At 38.2% G+C, this 19,372-nt stretch overlaps 3 protein-coding genes and 1 pseudogene across 7 annotated transcripts; all 4 read right to left on the minus strand.

The window, feature by feature from the left end:
• Positions 1-458: 458 nt before the first annotated feature.
• LOC147281565 (protein NRT1/ PTR FAMILY 2.8 pseudogene) lies at positions 459-2,430 on the minus strand (annotated as a pseudogene).
• Positions 2,431-3,284: 854 nt separating this feature from the next.
• LCD1 (reticulata-like protein, putative (DUF3411)) lies at positions 3,285-6,874 on the minus strand. 4 transcript variants are annotated; one of them, XM_086247472.1, is made up of 8 exons: positions 6,799-6,874; positions 5,258-5,877; positions 5,058-5,156; positions 4,559-4,779; positions 4,337-4,406; positions 4,175-4,254; positions 4,026-4,090; positions 3,285-3,812 (listed from the first exon to the last, which is right to left on the minus strand). In XM_086247472.1, the coding sequence occupies exons 1-8, from the start codon at positions 6,833-6,835 to the stop codon at positions 3,619-3,621; spliced, it is 1,386 nt and encodes a 461-aa protein (XP_086103598.1). In that variant the 5' UTR covers positions 6,836-6,874; the 3' UTR covers positions 3,285-3,618. The 4 variants fall into 4 exon arrangements, with proteins under 4 accessions (XP_086103598.1, XP_086103600.1, XP_086103601.1 ...); XM_086247474.1 differs by having other exon boundaries at positions 5,258-5,964; positions 6,799-6,865; XM_086247475.1 differs by lacking the exon at positions 6,799-6,874 and adding an exon at positions 6,123-6,309.
• Positions 6,875-7,411: 537 nt separating this feature from the next.
• On the minus strand, positions 7,412-10,953 carry LOC147281567 (putative receptor protein kinase ZmPK1). 2 transcript variants are annotated; one of them, XM_086248591.1, is made up of 2 exons: positions 10,811-10,953; positions 7,412-9,882 (listed from the first exon to the last, which is right to left on the minus strand). In XM_086248591.1, the coding sequence occupies exon 2, from the start codon at positions 9,878-9,880 to the stop codon at positions 7,526-7,528; it is 2,355 nt and encodes a 784-aa protein (XP_086104717.1). In that variant the 5' UTR covers positions 9,881-9,882; positions 10,811-10,953; the 3' UTR covers positions 7,412-7,525. The 2 variants fall into 2 exon arrangements, with proteins under 2 accessions (XP_086104717.1, XP_086104716.1); XM_086248590.1 differs by lacking the exon at positions 10,811-10,953 and having other exon boundaries at positions 7,412-9,922.
• Positions 10,954-16,189: 5,236 nt separating this feature from the next.
• On the minus strand, positions 16,190-18,823 carry LOC147281568 (putative receptor protein kinase ZmPK1). The gene has a single exon (XM_086249288.1). The coding sequence runs from the start codon at positions 18,783-18,785 to the stop codon at positions 16,320-16,322; it is 2,466 nt and encodes an 821-aa protein (XP_086105414.1). The 5' UTR covers positions 18,786-18,823; the 3' UTR covers positions 16,190-16,319.
• Between the last annotated feature and the right edge of the window lie 549 nt (positions 18,824-19,372).

A 19,372-nucleotide genomic window follows, 5' to 3' on the forward strand; every position in this document is an offset into this window, starting at 1 on the left:
TATTTGTTTCATTATATTTATTTTTGATAGAGTTAGTTACTTTTTATTTATTTATTTATGAGAAGGAGTTTTTTTTTTTGCCATGATTTATGAGAAGGGAGTTAATTATTTTTTTAATTATGTTTGAAGGGAATTAAACTTTGGGTTCATTCCAATTTTAATTCATTATCTCACCATTCTCATCATTTATATTAATTTCAAAAGCTTGCAGAGTTAATTATTTTACGCACGTATAAGTTGCATTCGAAAATTACACAATTTTAATCTTTAATCAATCGTCATGACTAGAAAAAATTAACTCTCAAAAATGTCTTGCCAGCAAAACACAATTAACTATACTAAAGAAGCCAGATCACAATTAGTCAGTAAATAGTAAAGATCCAAATCTCTGACCAATAAAAAAAAAAAAAGATACAAATCATCTTCTTTTTGTAAGTAGACCCCTAAAACTTTGCACATTATGCAACCTCCAAGGAAGAGTACTTCTTTGACCAACAAGCCAGATCACAGTCAGATGGCTTTTTGGGAGGGTCACCAACGGTAGAGGACAAATAGTGGCGCGCAAAGAAATGGAAATACAAGAAATTTATGACCCCAAGAGCAGCAATGGTGAAATAGTAGTAATCAAGCCTGTTCTTGTTAAGGTCATTACCACCCAACCATGAGGACTTTCCATTCAACCCAGTCACTTTCTTGACCACATTAACAAGAATGGTGGTTGAGTAGCTTGCAATGGACAAGCTGAGGAAGAACACTGCCCCAGCAAAAGTCCTCATGCTCTGTGGCCACTGCGTGGTAAGCAACTCCATCAACGCTATTGCAGCAAAAGCTTCAATCAGACCTGCCAAGGCAAATTGTGGCACAAGCAATGTGACACTAATAGGTGACTCGAACGACCCATGTTCCAAAGCTGAGTCCCTGCGCTTAATCTCTGTGACCCCAGCCACCACCATGCACAGAATCGACATCACAATGCCAATCTTGAACCTTTGCTCCATTGTCAACCTTCCACTACCATCAATGTCGTTGTTTTTCATTTTCTGCATTTGAGGAATGTAAATGCTCTCGTAGATGATGATCCATATCGAAAGTGCAACCATTGGAGCGAGACCCATCCAGGCTGGTGGGATTTGGAAACTGGGTCCGATCGATTTCTTCATTTGGATGGCTTGAAAGATCCCAAAAGATGACATTTGTTGCATGCTTATGAAGCAACCGATCCCACTTAGCCAAACAGGCAAAATGCATATGACGGATTTGAGTTGCTCCACTTGTTGCACACTGCATAATCTCCAACCATTCTTGGGCTTGCCATGGCTGTCCAATTCACTGGGGTCTAAGATCATAGCAGCCTTGTCAAAGAACTTGAGCCTCTTTGTTCGAGCTACTGAAGGAGAATCATAAAAGGACTGGCCAGTAGAATTAGAACCACACTTTCTGCAAGCAGCTGTAATTACCTTGAAAATGTCCCCAAAGATGTTTCCTTTGGGCTTTACTCGTATGTACAAGTTGCGGCCAAGCAAGAAGATCAATACGGAGAGGGCAAAGCAGCCAGTTGGAATGGCAAAACCCAAAACCCAGCTGATACTAGTCTGAATATAGACCACACCAGTGAGAGCTACCACAAGGGCCAGAGTAAACAAGAGGTACCACCAATTGCAAAAGCTATCTAGCTGTGCTCTTCCCTTCTCTGTTGTGGTGTCGAATTGATCAGCTCCGAAGGCAATGTTGCAGGGTCTAAGGCCTCCGGATCCGATAACCAGCAGCCCGAGACCCGAACAGAGGACGCCCATCTGCCAAGTATTGGGTTGTTGGCATTGGGTCTGTCCACTGCAGGCAGAGGGAGTTAATTCATGTAGACTTGCAGTTAAGGTCAAGGTCCCCATGCCCTATGTCAAATTGAAATAATTAAGAAGAGTTTATAGAATCCTTACAGAATTTATGTAATGGTATTATTATTTATAGGTTCTTACCAGGAGGGATGCTATTGAACTAAGGAGAAGAGTATAGTACTTTCCCAGGTGCTTATCAGAAAGGAAAGCACCAATTAATGGTGCAATGTTGCATGAACCAGACCAGATATTAAAGACATCAGCTGAAACTACATTGTCTAAGTTATACTTGGTATGCAGATACAGCACCAAATTTGCAACCAAACTCATGGAAGCCAACTTCTCAAAGGTTTCATTCCCTTCAAAAACACAAATTACAGAGCTGGGGTTCAATCCCACATTGGGATATATGTCACATATAAAACATTAAAAAAAAAAAAAAGATATAGAAATGAGAAGACAATCATAAATGCAAAGTTTGTCATGAATAATCACCTAGTATGTATCTGATGGCTTTCCATCCTCCAACTGGTCTTTTGGGAGGAGGGGATGATTGACAGTCTAGCTCCCTTGATGAAGAATGTGTCGCGTGCTCCATCTCTCTCTCTCTCTCTCTAACTCTTTCTTGTATATATTGTGGTGCTCTGTGAGTGTAAGTTGTGGTTTGTTGGACTGACAACTAGCATTAATGCCTATATTTGCTCCCTCCGATTCCTGCGGGTAAAGGCTTTCCTAATTTTGTTGAATTCAGAACTAGTTATAACTTATAACTGTTGGCTCATAAAATCAAGGAAAATGCATATCCCATATAAATTGAGGACTTGTCTTAATTAACTACTCCTCCCAAAGTAAGGGAGTTAACATGGAACTACTTAACTTCACACATAACAATTGAAACCCTTCCACGGTTTGTTTTGTTTTGTTTTTGGTTACAAGGAAGGTCAAAGGGGGTCGAAGTTGGGTCCCTTCCATTGTTTTTTCTTTCTTTTAACTGAAGGTTGTCTTTATTGTATAGCTTAAAGGAGATGACCTGATTCTAGGTCAAAACTTCTATAGCTCCTCTTGTCATAATCATTTCCCGTTGTCGCTTGAACATTGAGACATCCTTCTCAAAAATTGATCCATGTCTTTTACTTATGGAGAGAGCTGCATTTTTCTGGCGTGATCTTTGAACCCGCAAACTAGTTTTCTGGGTCAACTTTTTTTTTTGGTCTAATTTATGGGTAGACTTTGAACAAGCCATTTGAGCCAATTCTTGGAGGTAAAGAAAAAGAACATAGGGGGAAAAAAAATGGAAGGGAGCAAGCATTGTTTTTGTTTTTCCACATTAGAAAGAGTTCTAGAAGTTTTGACCTAGTCTGAGTGGCTTAAATGAAAGAAACGAATGCATCACTCGCAATGCAATTACAGGCATGGTGCCAATTTTAACCATTCACATCTGCACAGGCAACAAATCCAAGGAACTAAGGTTCTCCCCGATCTCATAATATAGAATGCATCCATCAGGTTTGTTAATAGGAGAAAAAATGTCAGACATTTTACTCAGCATTTTCCATATTACATTAAAGCATTGAGGATCAAACTATCCTAACAGGATTGGAAGTTTTTAAGGGGCTGAATACCCAATTGATGATTTTGTGCTTGCAAATCTGACAAGAAATGATATAATTAGACATCTTCTTAACATCAATAAATATGACGTTTATAGAGCCATATCACCAGAAAAGTTTTACTCTGCCCCCGCCCTATGTTTAGAAGAGAACCTCCCCCACTAAAACTCATCAAGTTATTGCACCCCACTCCATCTAGCCCAGTCCACAAATTGCATCCCACCATAAACGTTGTTTGCAAATCGTACACCAACAGTGAATGCCATTGCAACCGGCGGGATCTGCTTTGCCAAAGGCGACGCCTCAACCAAGCGTTCAAGTCCATTGACAATCTGATAGCGGGTGTTGGAAGAGACAGCAAGGAAAACACCTAGTAGTTTGGGGTACAAAAAGAAGACTGATTATTGAAATAGACAACACACATAACAACTAACATACAACAATTGTCAACCAGAACCATATGAAACAGAAACATTGGGGAAACAACGAGGATATAAACTCATGGACAGCAAAGCGCATCCAATAACATAACAAAACAATAATCTTGGTAACCTATAACAAATATAATGGAAGTAATGCGTACCCCAAAGAGCTGCACTCTTAAGTAGAGGTGGCACAGGTATGTCCTCTTCTGATTTCTTTATGCTCCTGACATTTAGAAAATAATTTGGTGAGGAATGATCATATCAGAAATGCTGCTGAACTTAGTAGTATGTTTCACAAGAAGTGTACCGCTTCGCAGTCATGATTAAATTTGCAATTCCTTGGCCAATAATACCACATGCAAAGCCTACTGATCCATACATGATGCCCTGAGAACAGAAAGATTAGATCAACAAGAATAATTAAGCAAGAAATAACATATCATTTGTTTAAGATATGCATAAATCTTACCTTAAAAAAGTAAGTGGCAATTCTCTGCTTGACAGAGTATCTGCATCCTGGCCTTTCAGCTTCAAATACACTGCATAAGAGGATCACTCAAGAAACTTAATAAACACTCATTAATTTCTACAAAGGAGATGTGAACAAAGTATCATAATACTATGAGACATAAACAAATTGTAAGAGCACTGATATAAAGGTTTGAGTACTGTTTTTGCATGAGCTATTAACCTGCTAGGAAGAGCTGCGTAAGAATGTTGCATGCGCCCAAGGAGCCCTTTTGATAATGATGGTTGCCCAATACGAGCATAGGGTGCCAGCATCCCAACCAAAGCAACATTAACCACCACCCCAACCAAAAGATCTGCAACATACAACTCAAATTCTGCCCAGAAATCTTTGCCCCTCTTTTGAACTTCAGCAAATGTAGCACAACAAGAATCAATGACTATCTGCGCCACATTGAGTGAATGATGATTATTATATCTATACAAGAACAATGTGGCAGTGGCAAGACCATGTCAAAGTCTCGTAGATGATCTTATGCATATAAGGGATAGTTAAGATGTGACATATTCAAGTTGATGATACTCTTCCCTTTCATAATAGGTGATACATACAGTACCACCCATGTTTCCTTTTTGATGAACGAATATGGTACCATCTTACATCTACCATATAAGTAGATGGATAATTTGAGTAAAATTATATCAAAACAAGCTTAACACACCTCTGTTCCAATTTTGAAAAGGAAAGATGGGTCAGCTAGCATTCGATCGCGAAGCATTGAGCATGATTTCATTGCAAAGCCTAGAGGCCAGGCTGACCCCTACAGTTTAAATGTCACCATATTAGGAGAAAGAATCACTAGTTCAGAAGACACTGATAATTTGATACAGAATTACTGAAAGAAATTTAGTAGAGCTATACCTGCAAATCCAGATATCTAAGGAGAAGCACTTTTCGAATCCCCACACTCTTGGCAGCCGCTAACATATCAGAGGGCAGACTAGCCCCTCGAGCATTTACCTCTTCCATAACCTCTTCAAATTTCATAATTGGCCCAAATTCTTCTTCTTCTTTATCATCCCCATCCCCTCCACCACTCCCACCTCCTCCTCCTCCTCCTCCTCCACCATTTGTGTATTTCCCATTATCACCACTACCATCAAACATATTCCCGTCATTACCATCATCTTTGGTTTTTGATCCATACTCATTCTCCAAAATCCTAGTTTCCTTTCCTACAACAGCATCACCTACCTCATTTGAAACCGTTACTGCGCCTAACCCAGATTGTGATTCAGCCTGAGGCTGCGACATACACATGATCACAAAATTCCGGTCTTTCTTCATGGAAATTGAATTCAGCCCATGTCTAAAGCTACTGTTCCTACAGAACACTTGCAAAGCTACCTCCTTTCCACCATTCCTAAACCTTACGCTATCAAAAATCAAATTCTGACTACCCATCTTCCTCAAAGCGACCTCGTTCCGCAAGGTTACAGCATTTGATATTCCAAAGCTCGAAGAACAACCCGCCATATTGCCTTTCAAGATCTCAAAAATTTCTCAGTAGATAATACAAACTCAGAGAAGTCGACGAATTATTACGCAATTGCCACCAACACAAATCCCTTAGCAAGCCATGCAATCAAATCAAATACAAAATAAATTTACACATGTAGTCAAAACTGATTAAAACCATAAATCTACAGAAGATGAAGCACCAATCAAAGTAATCAGTAATCACTCAACTAAAGAATGAGAAGTACAACTCTTGTGAAGTTCATACCTTTTGCAGATAAAGTTTGGTTACAGTGGGTGAACTCTGAGGCGAGAGATACTTGTGCGGGAAAACGGAGGAAAGTGAGGGGAAGTAAGTGAAAGGTAGCTTGTTTGGATGGCGAGAAAGTTGGAGGTAAAGTGCGGTGAGGCTTTTGGTATTCGATTCTGAAATGATTGCTGGAATGTGTTGGGGAGCAAGTGAGGGAGTGACTGAGGGAGGCGGAGACGCGAAAAAACGACGTTGAGTTTTTTGCTCTTTTTTTTTTTTTTTTTTTGGGAGGTTTTTTTTTTTTTTTTTTATGGACTAAAACATGTTTCCTTGTTTTTTAATAGATACCAACATGCCCTTAGTAACGGATGTAAGTGTACACACTTCTCTCTCATCAGTCGTCCTAACGAGATAGATATATAAGTGTATATATGGATAGGTAAACTTTTTCTTAGTGTAACATGTGTATGCAAATCTCTCACAATCATTGATTTTCGTATTGGATTTTCATCTTTTTCACACATGAGATTTCCCAAAGCCCAGCTGATTCATCTAGACTGTACAATCTTAAGATGCCATCAATCAATAATGATATCATTACTAAAGACTAATGAATCAAATTCAGCCAAACTCATATGTTCTGCAAAAACAGAAAAACCCAAATCCAAAAGCAGGGTTTTCCGCAAACACCAACCTGTAAGCACTGAATTCCCAGAAGAAGACCCATGCATCCACACCACCAACGCCTTTGCTTGTTCACTGGGCTGTCTTATATGTCTGTTGTGCTCTTCATTCTTCTTGCTTGATATTCTTCCCCACCAAACAGTCAATGCAATTCATATTAAGCTAATAAATCTAAAATTTAACGGTTTTTTTAAAGGCCAAATGAAGGCCTTTTGAATTTAGTATACAAAAACCCCGGCCAAAAAAATTTACTAAAAATTTCATTGGGAGAATTGTGGAATTTGAGAAGGAATTGTCAAAGGTGAAGAATAAAAAGCTTTAAACTGGGGCAACTGCACAAAACCCCCCATTTTCAGGCAAGCTCAACCATGGAAGATCAGGGTTTAAAAAAAAACAAATCAATTTTAATTTTTTCTAGTTAAAAGGCTAGTTGGCCTATTTCTTAAATTTATGAATATTTGTATATGTATTATTTTTTCGCAATATTTTGATTATAACTGAGTAATAATAACCAAGGGTTGTAATGGAATGACACTAATAACCCAATAACACTACGAAAACTTAAAACTTCTTATTGGAATCTTCTTATTGGAATCACAATTTTATTCAGCTGAAATGCAGGGATCGTTATAACTGATTACATTTTGTTTGAACTTGGAAATATATAAAATGTACATACTACATATAATCTACTACACATTTAGATTCTAGTTTTATTCTGGTGTTCATCTACGCCTTTACTCATCATTTTCAAGTAGAAGTTCCACAACCTTACTCATGGCAGGCCTTGCAGTGCGATCTTCTTGTGCACACAAGAGAGCAACTTTCATCAATCTTTCAAGCTTCTTCTTATTGAATTCATGCTCATGGTGTAGTCTAGGATCAATTACTTCCTCGAGCCCTTCTTTTCTGATCTTTTCAGTCACACATTGTACCAATTGGTTGCATTCATTGTACTCTTGTGCAGCAGCTGAAAGCATAATAGAAGCATTCTTTCCATTCAGCAGTTCCAACAAAACAATCCCATAGCTGTAGACATCTGCCTTTGCATCAATTTTCAGGTTCATCATCCACTCTGGGGCCATATAACCTCTGGTACCCCGCGCCCTCGAAAACCCAGTGCCATGCATGTCCTTGATGCCATGGATATCTCTGAATAGCTTTGACATACCAAAGTCTGCCACCTTAGGTTCAAGAAGGTCATCTAATAGTATGTTTTGAGGCTTTACATCACAGTGAAGTACCCATTCCAGGCACTCCTCATGTAAATATGACAAGCCCTTTGCAGTGCCTAGTGCAATAGTATATCTCTGCTCCAATCCTAATTCCAGATCTGAGAACAAGATTCTATCCAAGGAACCATTCTGCAGGTACTCATACACCAGCAGCTTATGCTCATTCTCAGCACAGAAACCCCACATTTTAACCAAGTTCCGGTGATTGATAGTCCCTATCACACTCACCTCTGCCCAAAATTCTGCATCTCCTTGCAAGACGCCTTCTAGCCTCTTCACAGCTACAACCCTTCCATCATCCAGAACCCCTTTATAGACAGTTCCAAATCCCCCTTTTCCTGCCTCCTGTTTGAAGTTGTTGGTGGCTCTTTTTAGTTCTGCATAGGTGAAACGTTTGAATACCATGGCTAAAGCCATGTAACCCATACTCGCCAATTCCTCATGATCCTGCTTTCGGAACACATACCACCATGTCAAACCGATGCAGATTGCTTCAATTATTGCGAAGGAACTTACAAATCCAATCAGGTATTCCATGTACCGATTTTTATTGTTCTTTTCCACTTCAGGATCACTAATTCTAAGGGTAACTTGCGCTTCTGAACAGTTCAAATCATATGTTTCTAGCTTCCTTAGGTCTTCAGAATCGCTTAGATAAAAACCTTTTGGGATCTTAATATGAATGATGCTGAGAATATTCGGCATATGAAATCCATTAAGGAGAAGACTTTTGGGAAAGCATTGTCCTCTTCCGTCCAGTGCATATCCAAATCCTTTGCATTTTGAATCTTTTAGGCATGAGTTTCTGCATTCTTCAAAAGAAATTCCAGACTTATAGGTCTCCAAGTCATATCCATAGTAATCTGTGTAAGGAAGCTGCATGAAGTCCAACTTGTTTGTATCAGCGGTCAAATTGAAGGGAGGTGAGCAGCCTTTGGACCAGTCTGAAGGATCGGTTAGGGAGAAACCAGAAGGGCAGGTGCAAGTAGGTTGTGGTTTGTAAGTGCAAACACCATATTCACCACACAAGCCTTGAACCAGGCAAGCATCAACACCATCAGGCAACCATGAGACTCCCCAAAGCCCAGTTGATTCATTTAGACTGTACAATCTTAAGATACCATCATAATCCATTGTTAACCGGCGCTTTGGACCAACCCCATAATCAGATGCATTGAACTCCAATAGGTCACTCGATAAAAATCTTCCAACCTCATTCAAAACAGCTACTCTAGAGCTATTGTAAGGTGTTCTGCCATAAACGAAAACAGTTGAATCTGTAGTCGGCCAATAAACACTTGAAAGTAGAGGGCCATTGTAGACGAGATATAACACACTATTATCATCGAATTTGAAATTATAGTATCCAGATAAGTATGTACCTTGACTTCTCATGGACACCAAGGTTGTGTTCTTGACAAGTCTCTGTGATGGTAGAAGTGTATCTGTGGGGAAATCAAAACTCTTCCAGATGACCCTCTTTGCTTGGTTGATCAGCACCAAATTTCCTGTTTCAAGAAGCTTAGCCTCGGTGCCTGCATTAGAGAAAGTGTTGGTTGACCATACAGTTGAACCAACCCCATCAGTCAAGATCAGATTGCCATTTCTGTGGAAGGTTAGCCTGGACCCTCTTACACTAACTGGCCTATCTCTGTTAGCCATCCAGACAACTGTTTTATTGACAGAATTGGTGAACCATATTGAATAACAAGAGGCATTGGTGCCAACCTTGTAAAATCCACTGGAGAAAGTTCCATTTGGTGAAACCAACAAGTCACTCTCCTCCTCAACTCTCAAGGAGCTCCCCTGCCTTAAGCTTTGCAAACCCAGTAACCGTGCTTGACTCCCAGCCAACATGGCTGCAAACAGCAAAAGAATAAGAAATCTGGGATCTTCCATGGTGGTGTTTTAAAAATGATTTAGGCCCGAAGTTGGTCTTGGGCAATCTGGACTATTAGGTTGTTTATATGCCAGGAAAATGAAATTATGCAGAATCTTCTTCTTCTTCAGATAGGCAAAACAAAATCCAATATTTTATATCAAATATCTTCGTTCTTTCCATGCAATATTAAACATGCATGAGTGCCGGCTATGTATTAAACATGCTTTGAAAATGGAAATATAAGAAATGTGAGGGAAGCAATATTGCAATAATATACACTTTTCTAATGGTTCATTGTGTGGTGTGGGATGAAGCTACATATTTTAATATGAATTTAGGGCCCATGTATAGTGCCTCTGGTTTTAAAGAATTGAGATTTAAATTTTAGCACAAGTTAAAGACCCCATCTTATAGGTTTTCATTGTCAACCCAGTTACATTTTTAATCTGGAGGCAGTTCCATATCTTATGATTGACTTAGTACCCAATTTAAGTATCCAGTAAACTTCAATTTTCACAATATCAAATGTACAAAACATGCAGAAATCCCACAAGTAATTGATTGTTTCAGATGCAATAGCAATAATGAGTGTTAAAATACTATATCATCAGTCAATTGCATATATTACAATTACACAATGTGGTGTAGAACCTATAAAAAAGAGATGGTTGTGGAGGGCAGAGATGATCGAGCTTAATATAATGATGCAAATTACGAAGTAAGCTCATCCGTAAGATTGAAAGTAAACTTTTACAAAAGCAACAGTAGCGGTAATAGCTAATCACAATCGCCAGTCAACCATATTTTAGCACCCACTTGATCTTATTAAATCCAGTCACCTAAACCAAGAATCGAGAGGAAACCAAACTTTAAAATAACAAAATGATGAGCAAAGGGCTGCTTACAGTGGGTGTAATGACAGCGGCCAATTTGCTTTTGGCTTGGGTTTAGGACTGAGTCTATAGCACTTCTTGGTGGCTGTTGTTTTTCAACAGAGATTGAGAGCGAAGTCAGCTGAGAGATCAGAGTGAGATATCAAGAGGGAGTGTGTAAGAGAGAGAGAGAGAGAGAGAGAGAGAGAGAGGAGAGGGTGTTCGTCGTTGCGAAACTTCGAAAAGTAACCAGCTTTCGCGCTTTGTTGAATGAGGATGCTGTGTGCGGTGTGTGGCCCAAGTCTATCCAGCTGTAGCCTTTGAGCATTGGGGCCATTGGCATTGGGCATTGGGCCTTGGGCTCCGCAATATCCATCCAAGAAAATGTTAGTCCTCTAGAGGGTTTCAACTTAAATTTTAATGGATTTTAAAATCTATAGAATCTATTAAAATTTAAAAAAATTAATTGAAATTCTCATAAAATTTATTATGTATAAAAAATGCATTCAAATATATCTAAATCTTTCACTTAATGAAATCTATGACTTTTTTAGGACACCTGGATTTCATTCGAATCCATTAAAATCTGAGTTTGAGATACTTTGATTTTTTTGGAATCCATTAAAATTTGAGTTGGGGGGACACCTAAATTTCATTGGACTTTTAAAATCCAATGAAATCTAAATTGGGAACACCCCCTAAATTTTTGTTCTGTAATGATGGTTTTTATTGTCAAATTTCATTTTTGCGAGTTTTAATTTCGTCCTTATACTTTTAATTGTTTTTATAATCATATAATGTGTAAACCATTGCAATTTAAGAACACGTCTACTTCTGGTCATGTACTTTACAAACCGTTATAGTTTGAGTCTTATACTTTACAAAACATTGTTATTTTTGTCCTAAAGTAATTCAAGGACAGATTTAATAACTTAATGGGCAAAATGCTAAGTGTCATTATATACGGAAATGCTAAAAGTGTCACTGAATTGCAACAATTTGTAAAATACAAAACCAAAATAATAATAAATGAAAATATAGGGACAAAAATAGAACTTGACCTAATCATAGGGACCAAGAATAAAATTTAACTCTTTTTTTATTGTGTGTATCTTTCATCACACATTAGGGAGAATTTAATTAAAACAAAATCAAATCAAAGCCTGTTCTTTTGAACCACAACATGGCATGTTAAACTTTAAACCCTGTTGTAGGTGCTTATGTCAAAACAAGAGTGGTAGCTTGGTAGAACCAAGGATGAAAATATCGGCAAAATCGCTGAAATATCGAGTGAAATATCATAAAATCGAACTGCCGATATTTATATTATTGGTAAGAAATATCTTCGATATATCGGCAATATCATTCAATTTTGGTAAATTTCAGCAGATTAAGAGGGAAAAGTGACACGATCAGCGTATGCATTTCTACAAACGGCAAGATCTAGGTTGGGTTTTAGGCGTAAGCCTCGTGGGTTGGGTCTCAGGCATAAGCCTCGCGACAGAGACAAGACGACGTCGTCTTCTCTCTTTGTTGTTTCCTTCTTTCAATAAAAGAAGTTTTGATGGGCTGTATAGTTTAGAAAAAACGCACAGCTTAACTCTATCTTTATAAAGTAGCCACATTGGCAATCTCCTATACTTATCTTTAGAGGTGTACAATGGGCCGGCCCGGCCCATTTAAAGTCGGTCCATTTGTGCTTTGTGCTATGGTTGGGCCGGCCTAATTATTTTAAACCTTAAGCCTAGTCCGGTCCATGACCCACCCAATAACGAGTTGTGCCGGGCCGGGCCGGTCCGATTAATTATTTTAAGTTTCTATTATTATTTAATAAATCAAATAATTTTTTATGTCATTTCATTTTCTATCAAATTTTTGAATTTTCTACTTTTTCATTCTATTTTCTATCCAATTTCACCACCAAAATCAAAATTAAAAATTGAAACAAAGCTAATAGTAAATTAAAATTTTTTTTAAAAAAAAATACTAGTATAAACGGGCCAGCTCAACACAAAACGGGCTCGGCCCGGCCCGGCCCAATGTGATAGAAAACATTGGCCCAGCTCAGCCCATATGTATGGGCAGGGCTCAACCCGGCCCACTTATTAACGGCCCAGCCCGGCCCATTGTACACCTCTACTTATCTTCTATATATCTTTATTGTTGCACCATATTTAGTTTGAAACAAATAAAATTTCTAAATAGATATAAAAACTTGATAGTCAAAAAACTATCAATATTAAATAAAATAAAACTTCCAATACAATAATATTAAATAAATTAGGATTTTTAATGTCAAAAGACTTATAATAGTGTACAAGATATATAGATAGGGTATTCTATGCCATATATATAATTTTATTAGTAAATTTTATGTTTTTATTGATTTAAATTGATATTTTTTTATATTGATATACATCGATATTTTTCGATATCCGTAAATTTAAGGACATATATTTTCAACCTTAGTTAGAACTAAGACAAAAAAACTGCATGTACATCATCAGTCAATTGTAAAATATTATACAATGCAGTTCAAGTAAACTTTTAGAGAAGCAACAATAGGGCTAATAGCTAAAACCAAACCAAGAGAGGACATCTACTACTTAAATCAATTGTAGCTACTTCTTGTTTGGAGAATGAACCTAAGATTCATCTTCACATTCTAGCAGGATTGTTACTACTGAATCAATTGTTGGCCTTTTGCTCCTGCCTTCCTCCACACAAGAAATGTCAATCTCAACCCTCTTTGGTGCTTGATTCCGAAGGAAATTAGAGCATTTAATCCAAAAAATTGGTAATAAGAAGAGTAACTCAAGACAAAGCCTCACACACTTTCAATTTACAAATTACGATTTCTCTCAACCTGCTGAACTGCCCTTCCAATCTTGGATCCAACATATCCTCTATCCATTGATCTTCCCCACTTTGAAGTTTCCTTTTTGCTACCCTCACACACCTGGTCAGCTCTGCTTCTTACTCCTCACTATCCTCCACTGCCCAATTCGAAAGCCGAATCCTTTCACTGTCTCCAGAATCACCACTCCATAACTATAAACATCCACTTTTCCAGTGATTGAAGGTTCAAAGCTCACTCTGGGCTCATATGCCCTTTTGTTCAACAAATTTGGGAGAACATTGAACTGAGTTAAGCTTTGCAATCCCGGTAACTGTGCTTGACTCCAAGCCAATGTTGCTGCAAAAAGAAAAAGAATGAGAAATCCATGAATTTCCATGGTGGGTTTTGAAAGATGCTTTAGGTCTGAAGATGGCCTTGGGCCAATCTGGACTATAAGGTTGTCTTCATGCCAGGGAAATGAAATTATTCAGATTCTTCTTCAATGTTTTTGTTTGACTATTACACAGAATCTTCCTCAAATAGGCAAGTCAAAATTTTAACATTTTAGATTAAACATCTTGGACCTAGACCAAACTAGGATTTTTCTTCTTTTTAAAATGCCTTAATATTTTTATTTCCATGGATAATTACAAATCTTTGAGATTCAATGACTCAGTAGTCACAACTGCCGCTAAACATTAAACATGCTTTGAAAATGGAAACATAAAAATTAAAAAATGTGAGGGAAGCAATAGTATCCCCATTTTCATTCCTTCCATATTTTTAATAAGAATTTAGGACCCGTGTCGATTGGTTTTGAAGACCTGATCTAATTAATTTATAGGTTGTCATTCTCAACCCAGTTTCTTTTTCAATCTGGAGGAAGGTGCGCAAGTTGTATATCTAATGATTTCAAGTCAATTTAATCAACTTATAAACTGCAACTTGAACACTTGATGTTTGGACAGTAAGAAAATGTACAAAACATGCATGCACAAATCACACATGTAACTGACTTTTTAGACAAAAGAATTACAGATGCAGTCCAAGTTCAATTTTGCCACTTTATCGGTCTTTATGATCGTTATTCTAAGCAGGGGATTAACATCTTAATCCCCCTACTTAGAACCCAAATTAGAAGCTAACCACAACCGCCGGTCAAACCACTTGACCTTTTAAAACCAACCACCTAAATTAAGATTTCTAAACAAGAATCCAGATTTCAGAGTGTATCAAACTTTAAAATAACAAAACGATGAGCAAAGGGCTTACAGTGGGTGTCGCGACAGAGGCCTGTGAAACTCGAGTTTGGGTTGTGGGTGGTCAAATCCAACAATTTGCTTTTGGCTTGGGTTTAGGACTGAGTCAAAACCCATTGGTCAAAATGGGAAGAAAAAGGAACGAAAATAAGGTGAAAATGGCCGAGAGAGAGAGAGAGAGAGAGAGACTGAAAGAGGGTGAGCGACAAGAGAGAGAGGGAGGAGGGGTGTTCATCATTCGGAAAGTCGGAAACTTTGAAAAATAACCAGGTTTTTTTTGTTGGTACTAAAAAGTAATCAGTTTTTCGCGGTTCGTCGAATGAAGATGTTGTGCGCAGTGTGAGTCTGTGAGGCCCAAGTCTATCCTAGTCTTTGGTTATTGGGCCTTGGGCCTCCACAATATCCAAAAATATGTTAGTCCTCAAAAATTTTCTTTGGCAATGGAGGTTTTTTTTAGGATTTTTAAAATTTTAGTACTTGAAACTTGGCCCTTATTCCAATCAAGTATCCAAATTATTATTTGCTTCAATTTCATACTTGAAGGTTTTATTTGTCCCAGTTTTTTTATATAATGTGACTTATGTCAAATACTGTTAACATATGATGTCAAAATCAAATATATTATAGTCAATTCAGGTTTGTGAATGGAATAAATAGACCTTTATTTAGACTAAAGTAACCGTACTTTCATATATCGTTCTGTTAGTATTATTTGACGGAAGTAACAGTACATATCAAATTGGAACAAAAAAAATAAATAATTTAGATATGAAATTAGGACAAATCATAGTTTGAGTATTCATTTGAGACAATGACTAAAGTTTAGATACCAAAATAAAAAAACTATATTTTTTATTGTGTGTGTCTCATCTCACACATTAGGGAGATTTAAATTAAAAACCTGATTATTACAACTTTTTTTTTTGGCCATGCTGGTTATTACAACTTTAATTGATAAAAATCTTACCCTAGCACAAAGATAAAGATATGAACATGATGCAATGCAGTGATAGATTGTTATCTGATGTAATCAAATCTCAAAATACTTTGAAACTGAACAAACACATACAGATGAAATTGACAAAAAAAGAACACTAGCAGTCTAGCAGTAAGGGACCATAGAGATTTTAATGGCTTTCTTTAGGCAAGCATCTTCTCCCATATCTGTTTTTTTTTTTTTTCCCTTCATTGTAGGACTATTTAATTTGAATCAAATCATGGCCTGTTACTTTAACCAAACCATGGCATGTTAAACTTAAACCTGCTGTGGGTGCTCATGTCAAAAAAAGAGTGGAATCTTGGTACAACTAAGACAGAAAACAATTGCATGTACATATCATCAGTCAATTGTAAATATTACACAATGCAGTAAACTTGTAGAATAAGCAACAGTAGAGCTAATAGCTACAACCAAACCAAGAAAGGACATCTAGCAGCTAAAAGCCTAAAACGCAGTTAGTTCTTGTTCGGACTTTGGAGGATGAAAATAAGATATTAATTCATCTTCACATTCTAGCAGGATTGTTACTACTGAATCCATTGTTGGTCTTTTGCTACTGTCTTTCTCCACACAAGCAATACCAATCTCAACCATCTTTGCTGCTTGGTTCCTATTGAACTGCCCTTCCAATCTTGGATCCAACATATCCTCTATCCATTGATCTCCCCCACATTGAATTTTATTTTTTGCTACACTCACAAACCTGGTCAGCTCTGCTTCTTGCTCCCCACTATCCTCCACTGCCCAATTCGAAAGCCGAATGCCCTTCACTATCTCCAGAATCACCACTCCATAACTATAAACATCCACTTTCCCAGTGATTGGAAGGTTCAAAGCCCACTCTGGGGCCATATACCCTTTTGTTCCTCGAATTTGGGAGAAATTTGAACTGAGGCTGCCTCTCTGAGTTAACTTAGCTAGCCCAAAATCTGCAATCTTGGGCTCAAAATTACTGTCTAGGAGTATATTTTCAGGCTTCACATCACAATGGATAACCCATTCCAGACACTCATGGTGAAGATAGGCTAGACCCTTTGCTACTCCTATTGCAACTTTAAACCTCTCTTTCCATCCAAGAAAATTTGGGGGGAACAGGTGCTTGTCCAATGACCCATTTTTAACATACTCAGAGACCAAGAGTCTGTGTTTATCTTCTGAACAGAATCCCCATATTCTCACTAGGTTCATGTGATTGATTTTTCCAATTGTGCTCACTTCTGCCCAAAATACATCTTCCCCTTGATATATATCTGCCAGTTTCTTGACAGCTATCACTCTTTCATCTCCCAGAACACCCTGATAAACAACACCAGAAGCCCCTCTTCCCAGCTCTTCCTTGAAGTTTTTGGTTGCCTTCTTGAGCTCAGCATAGCGAAACATTCTAAATTGATTTGAAATTACTCGATATCCATCGTCCATGGGAGCTGCTGCACCATGTCTTCTGAAAAGCAACCACCAACCTGAAACTACGAAAAGAATTTCAACTGCCCCAACTGCAGAAGCAAACCAATACAGATATACCCATCTTAACCTTTTACTGGTATTGTCATACATTGAAGGAGAACCTATTACAACCTTGGCCACATCATCCCTGCATGTATTAGAGGCATTGAGATTGGTGGTGGGTAGTGATGTATCCACACTCAGAGGATATCTTAAGTATATACTGCCTGGGAAATTTGGAGACCTGTACCCATTGAAAAGAGCACTTTTTGTGAAACATCTGGCTTCTGATAGCCTATAGCTAAATGCTTCACAACGGCAATCCTCCAAGCAGAGTTTTGTGCAATTGTCAAATGAAATGCGTTCACTATAATTGAGATCAAATCCATAGAAATCTACTTGTGGAATCTGCAAGAATTTCACCTGCTGCAGGGACTGTGAGCATGTGTGCTTGAACTTTGGATTGCAACCCTTGTTCCAGTTACTTATGTCAGCTACCTCATAGCCAGGAGGGCATGAGCACTTGGGCTGTGGTGTATAAATACAAATCCCATTTCTCCCACAAATCCCATGCACCTTACAAGGTTCTATGAGAGCTTCCCAGGTGATCTCCCACGATCCTTCCAAACTGTTGAGACTATAAAGCCTTAGATTTCCATCATAATCCATTGTCAACCGCCTTTTCACCCCCACACCCATGTCAGAAGCACTGAATTGCAATTCATCACTGGACAAAAAACTCCCCATGTCATCTAAAACAGCAATTCTGCTACTGTTGTAGTTTGTTCTACCATTCTGAAATACAGTGTTATCAGGATTAGGCCAATACACGCTTGAAATGTCAGGACCATCATACATCATCCTCAAAACATTATCATTATCAAAATAGAAACTAAAATAGCCAGTACCAAAAGTCCCTCTTCCCAAAGTAGATATCAGCTTCTTGTTCTTTGTAAAGGGTTGGTTTGGGAGAAGAGTGTCAGTGGGAAAATCAAAGCTTTGCCATAGAATTTTACCATTTGGGCCCTTCAAAACAAGGTTGCCAGAATCCAAAAGCTCTGCCCTTTCAGCACCCGTACTGGTAGAGTTGGTGCTGCTCTTCCAGACAGCTGTGCCATCCACATCGGTCAAGACCATGGACCCATCTCGACCCAGTGAAACTCTGGAGCCAAGGGCATTGACGGGTCTGTCTCTGTTGGCCATCCAAACAACGGTTCGGTTTGTGGAATTCGTGAACCATATTGAGAACCAGTAGGCATTTGTGCCCACACTATAGAACCCACAAGTGAAAGTCTTATCTGGGGAGGTGAGGAAGTCTGAGTCATCTTCCACTGAGAGAGAAGAGCCTCTTCCCAAACTATTCTGGGTTTTTGCGGTTGCAGAACAGTAGAGAAATATAGTGATGACTGAGAAAATAAGAAAACAAGGAACATTTGGAGTAGAAAAAGTTTGGTGTTGGTAACTCATTTTTGAGGTTTGGTTCAGAAGTCTTATTATATTTCTGAAGAACAAACATAGGGACCTCTGCATATATATAAACTGAGAAGAACTTACCTGCAACGCAGGTGATCCACCTATTATCCCTATTCCCCTCTCTCTCTCTCTCTCTCTCTCTCTCTCTCTCTCTCTCTCTCTCTCCTCTTTTGTTTTTTCATGATACCACCTATCCCCTTATTAGGTAAGTTATTTTCTTGGCATAAATTCAATTTAGACACCTAATTATATATGTTATTTCAACGGGATTCACGAACTTTCAAATATACACATGATTTATTATGTAAATTGAAAAATAAAATTTCGTCCATCAATTTATTGAGAAATCAGTTGAAACTTCGTTAGCTTGGCTTTTGCTAACAAAGATTAATTGACGACGTGGCACCAACTCAGCATACATTTCCCACCAAATGAGCAACACATGTCCACTTGACACGGACCCACACACCCATCACTTTTTTCTCGCTCGTCGAACGCTTTCCTGACCATTTAGTCTCCCAAAAACATCACGTTTTCCCCCAAATTCGAATATAAATCTCTCACTTGTGTTCAACGAGCGA

This window comes from Dryas octopetala, chromosome 6, assembly GCF_963921425.1.
Source record: "Dryas octopetala chromosome 6, drDryOcto1.1, whole genome shotgun sequence".
In the NCBI taxonomy this organism is placed as follows: Eukaryota; Viridiplantae; Streptophyta; class Magnoliopsida; order Rosales; family Rosaceae; genus Dryas; species Dryas octopetala.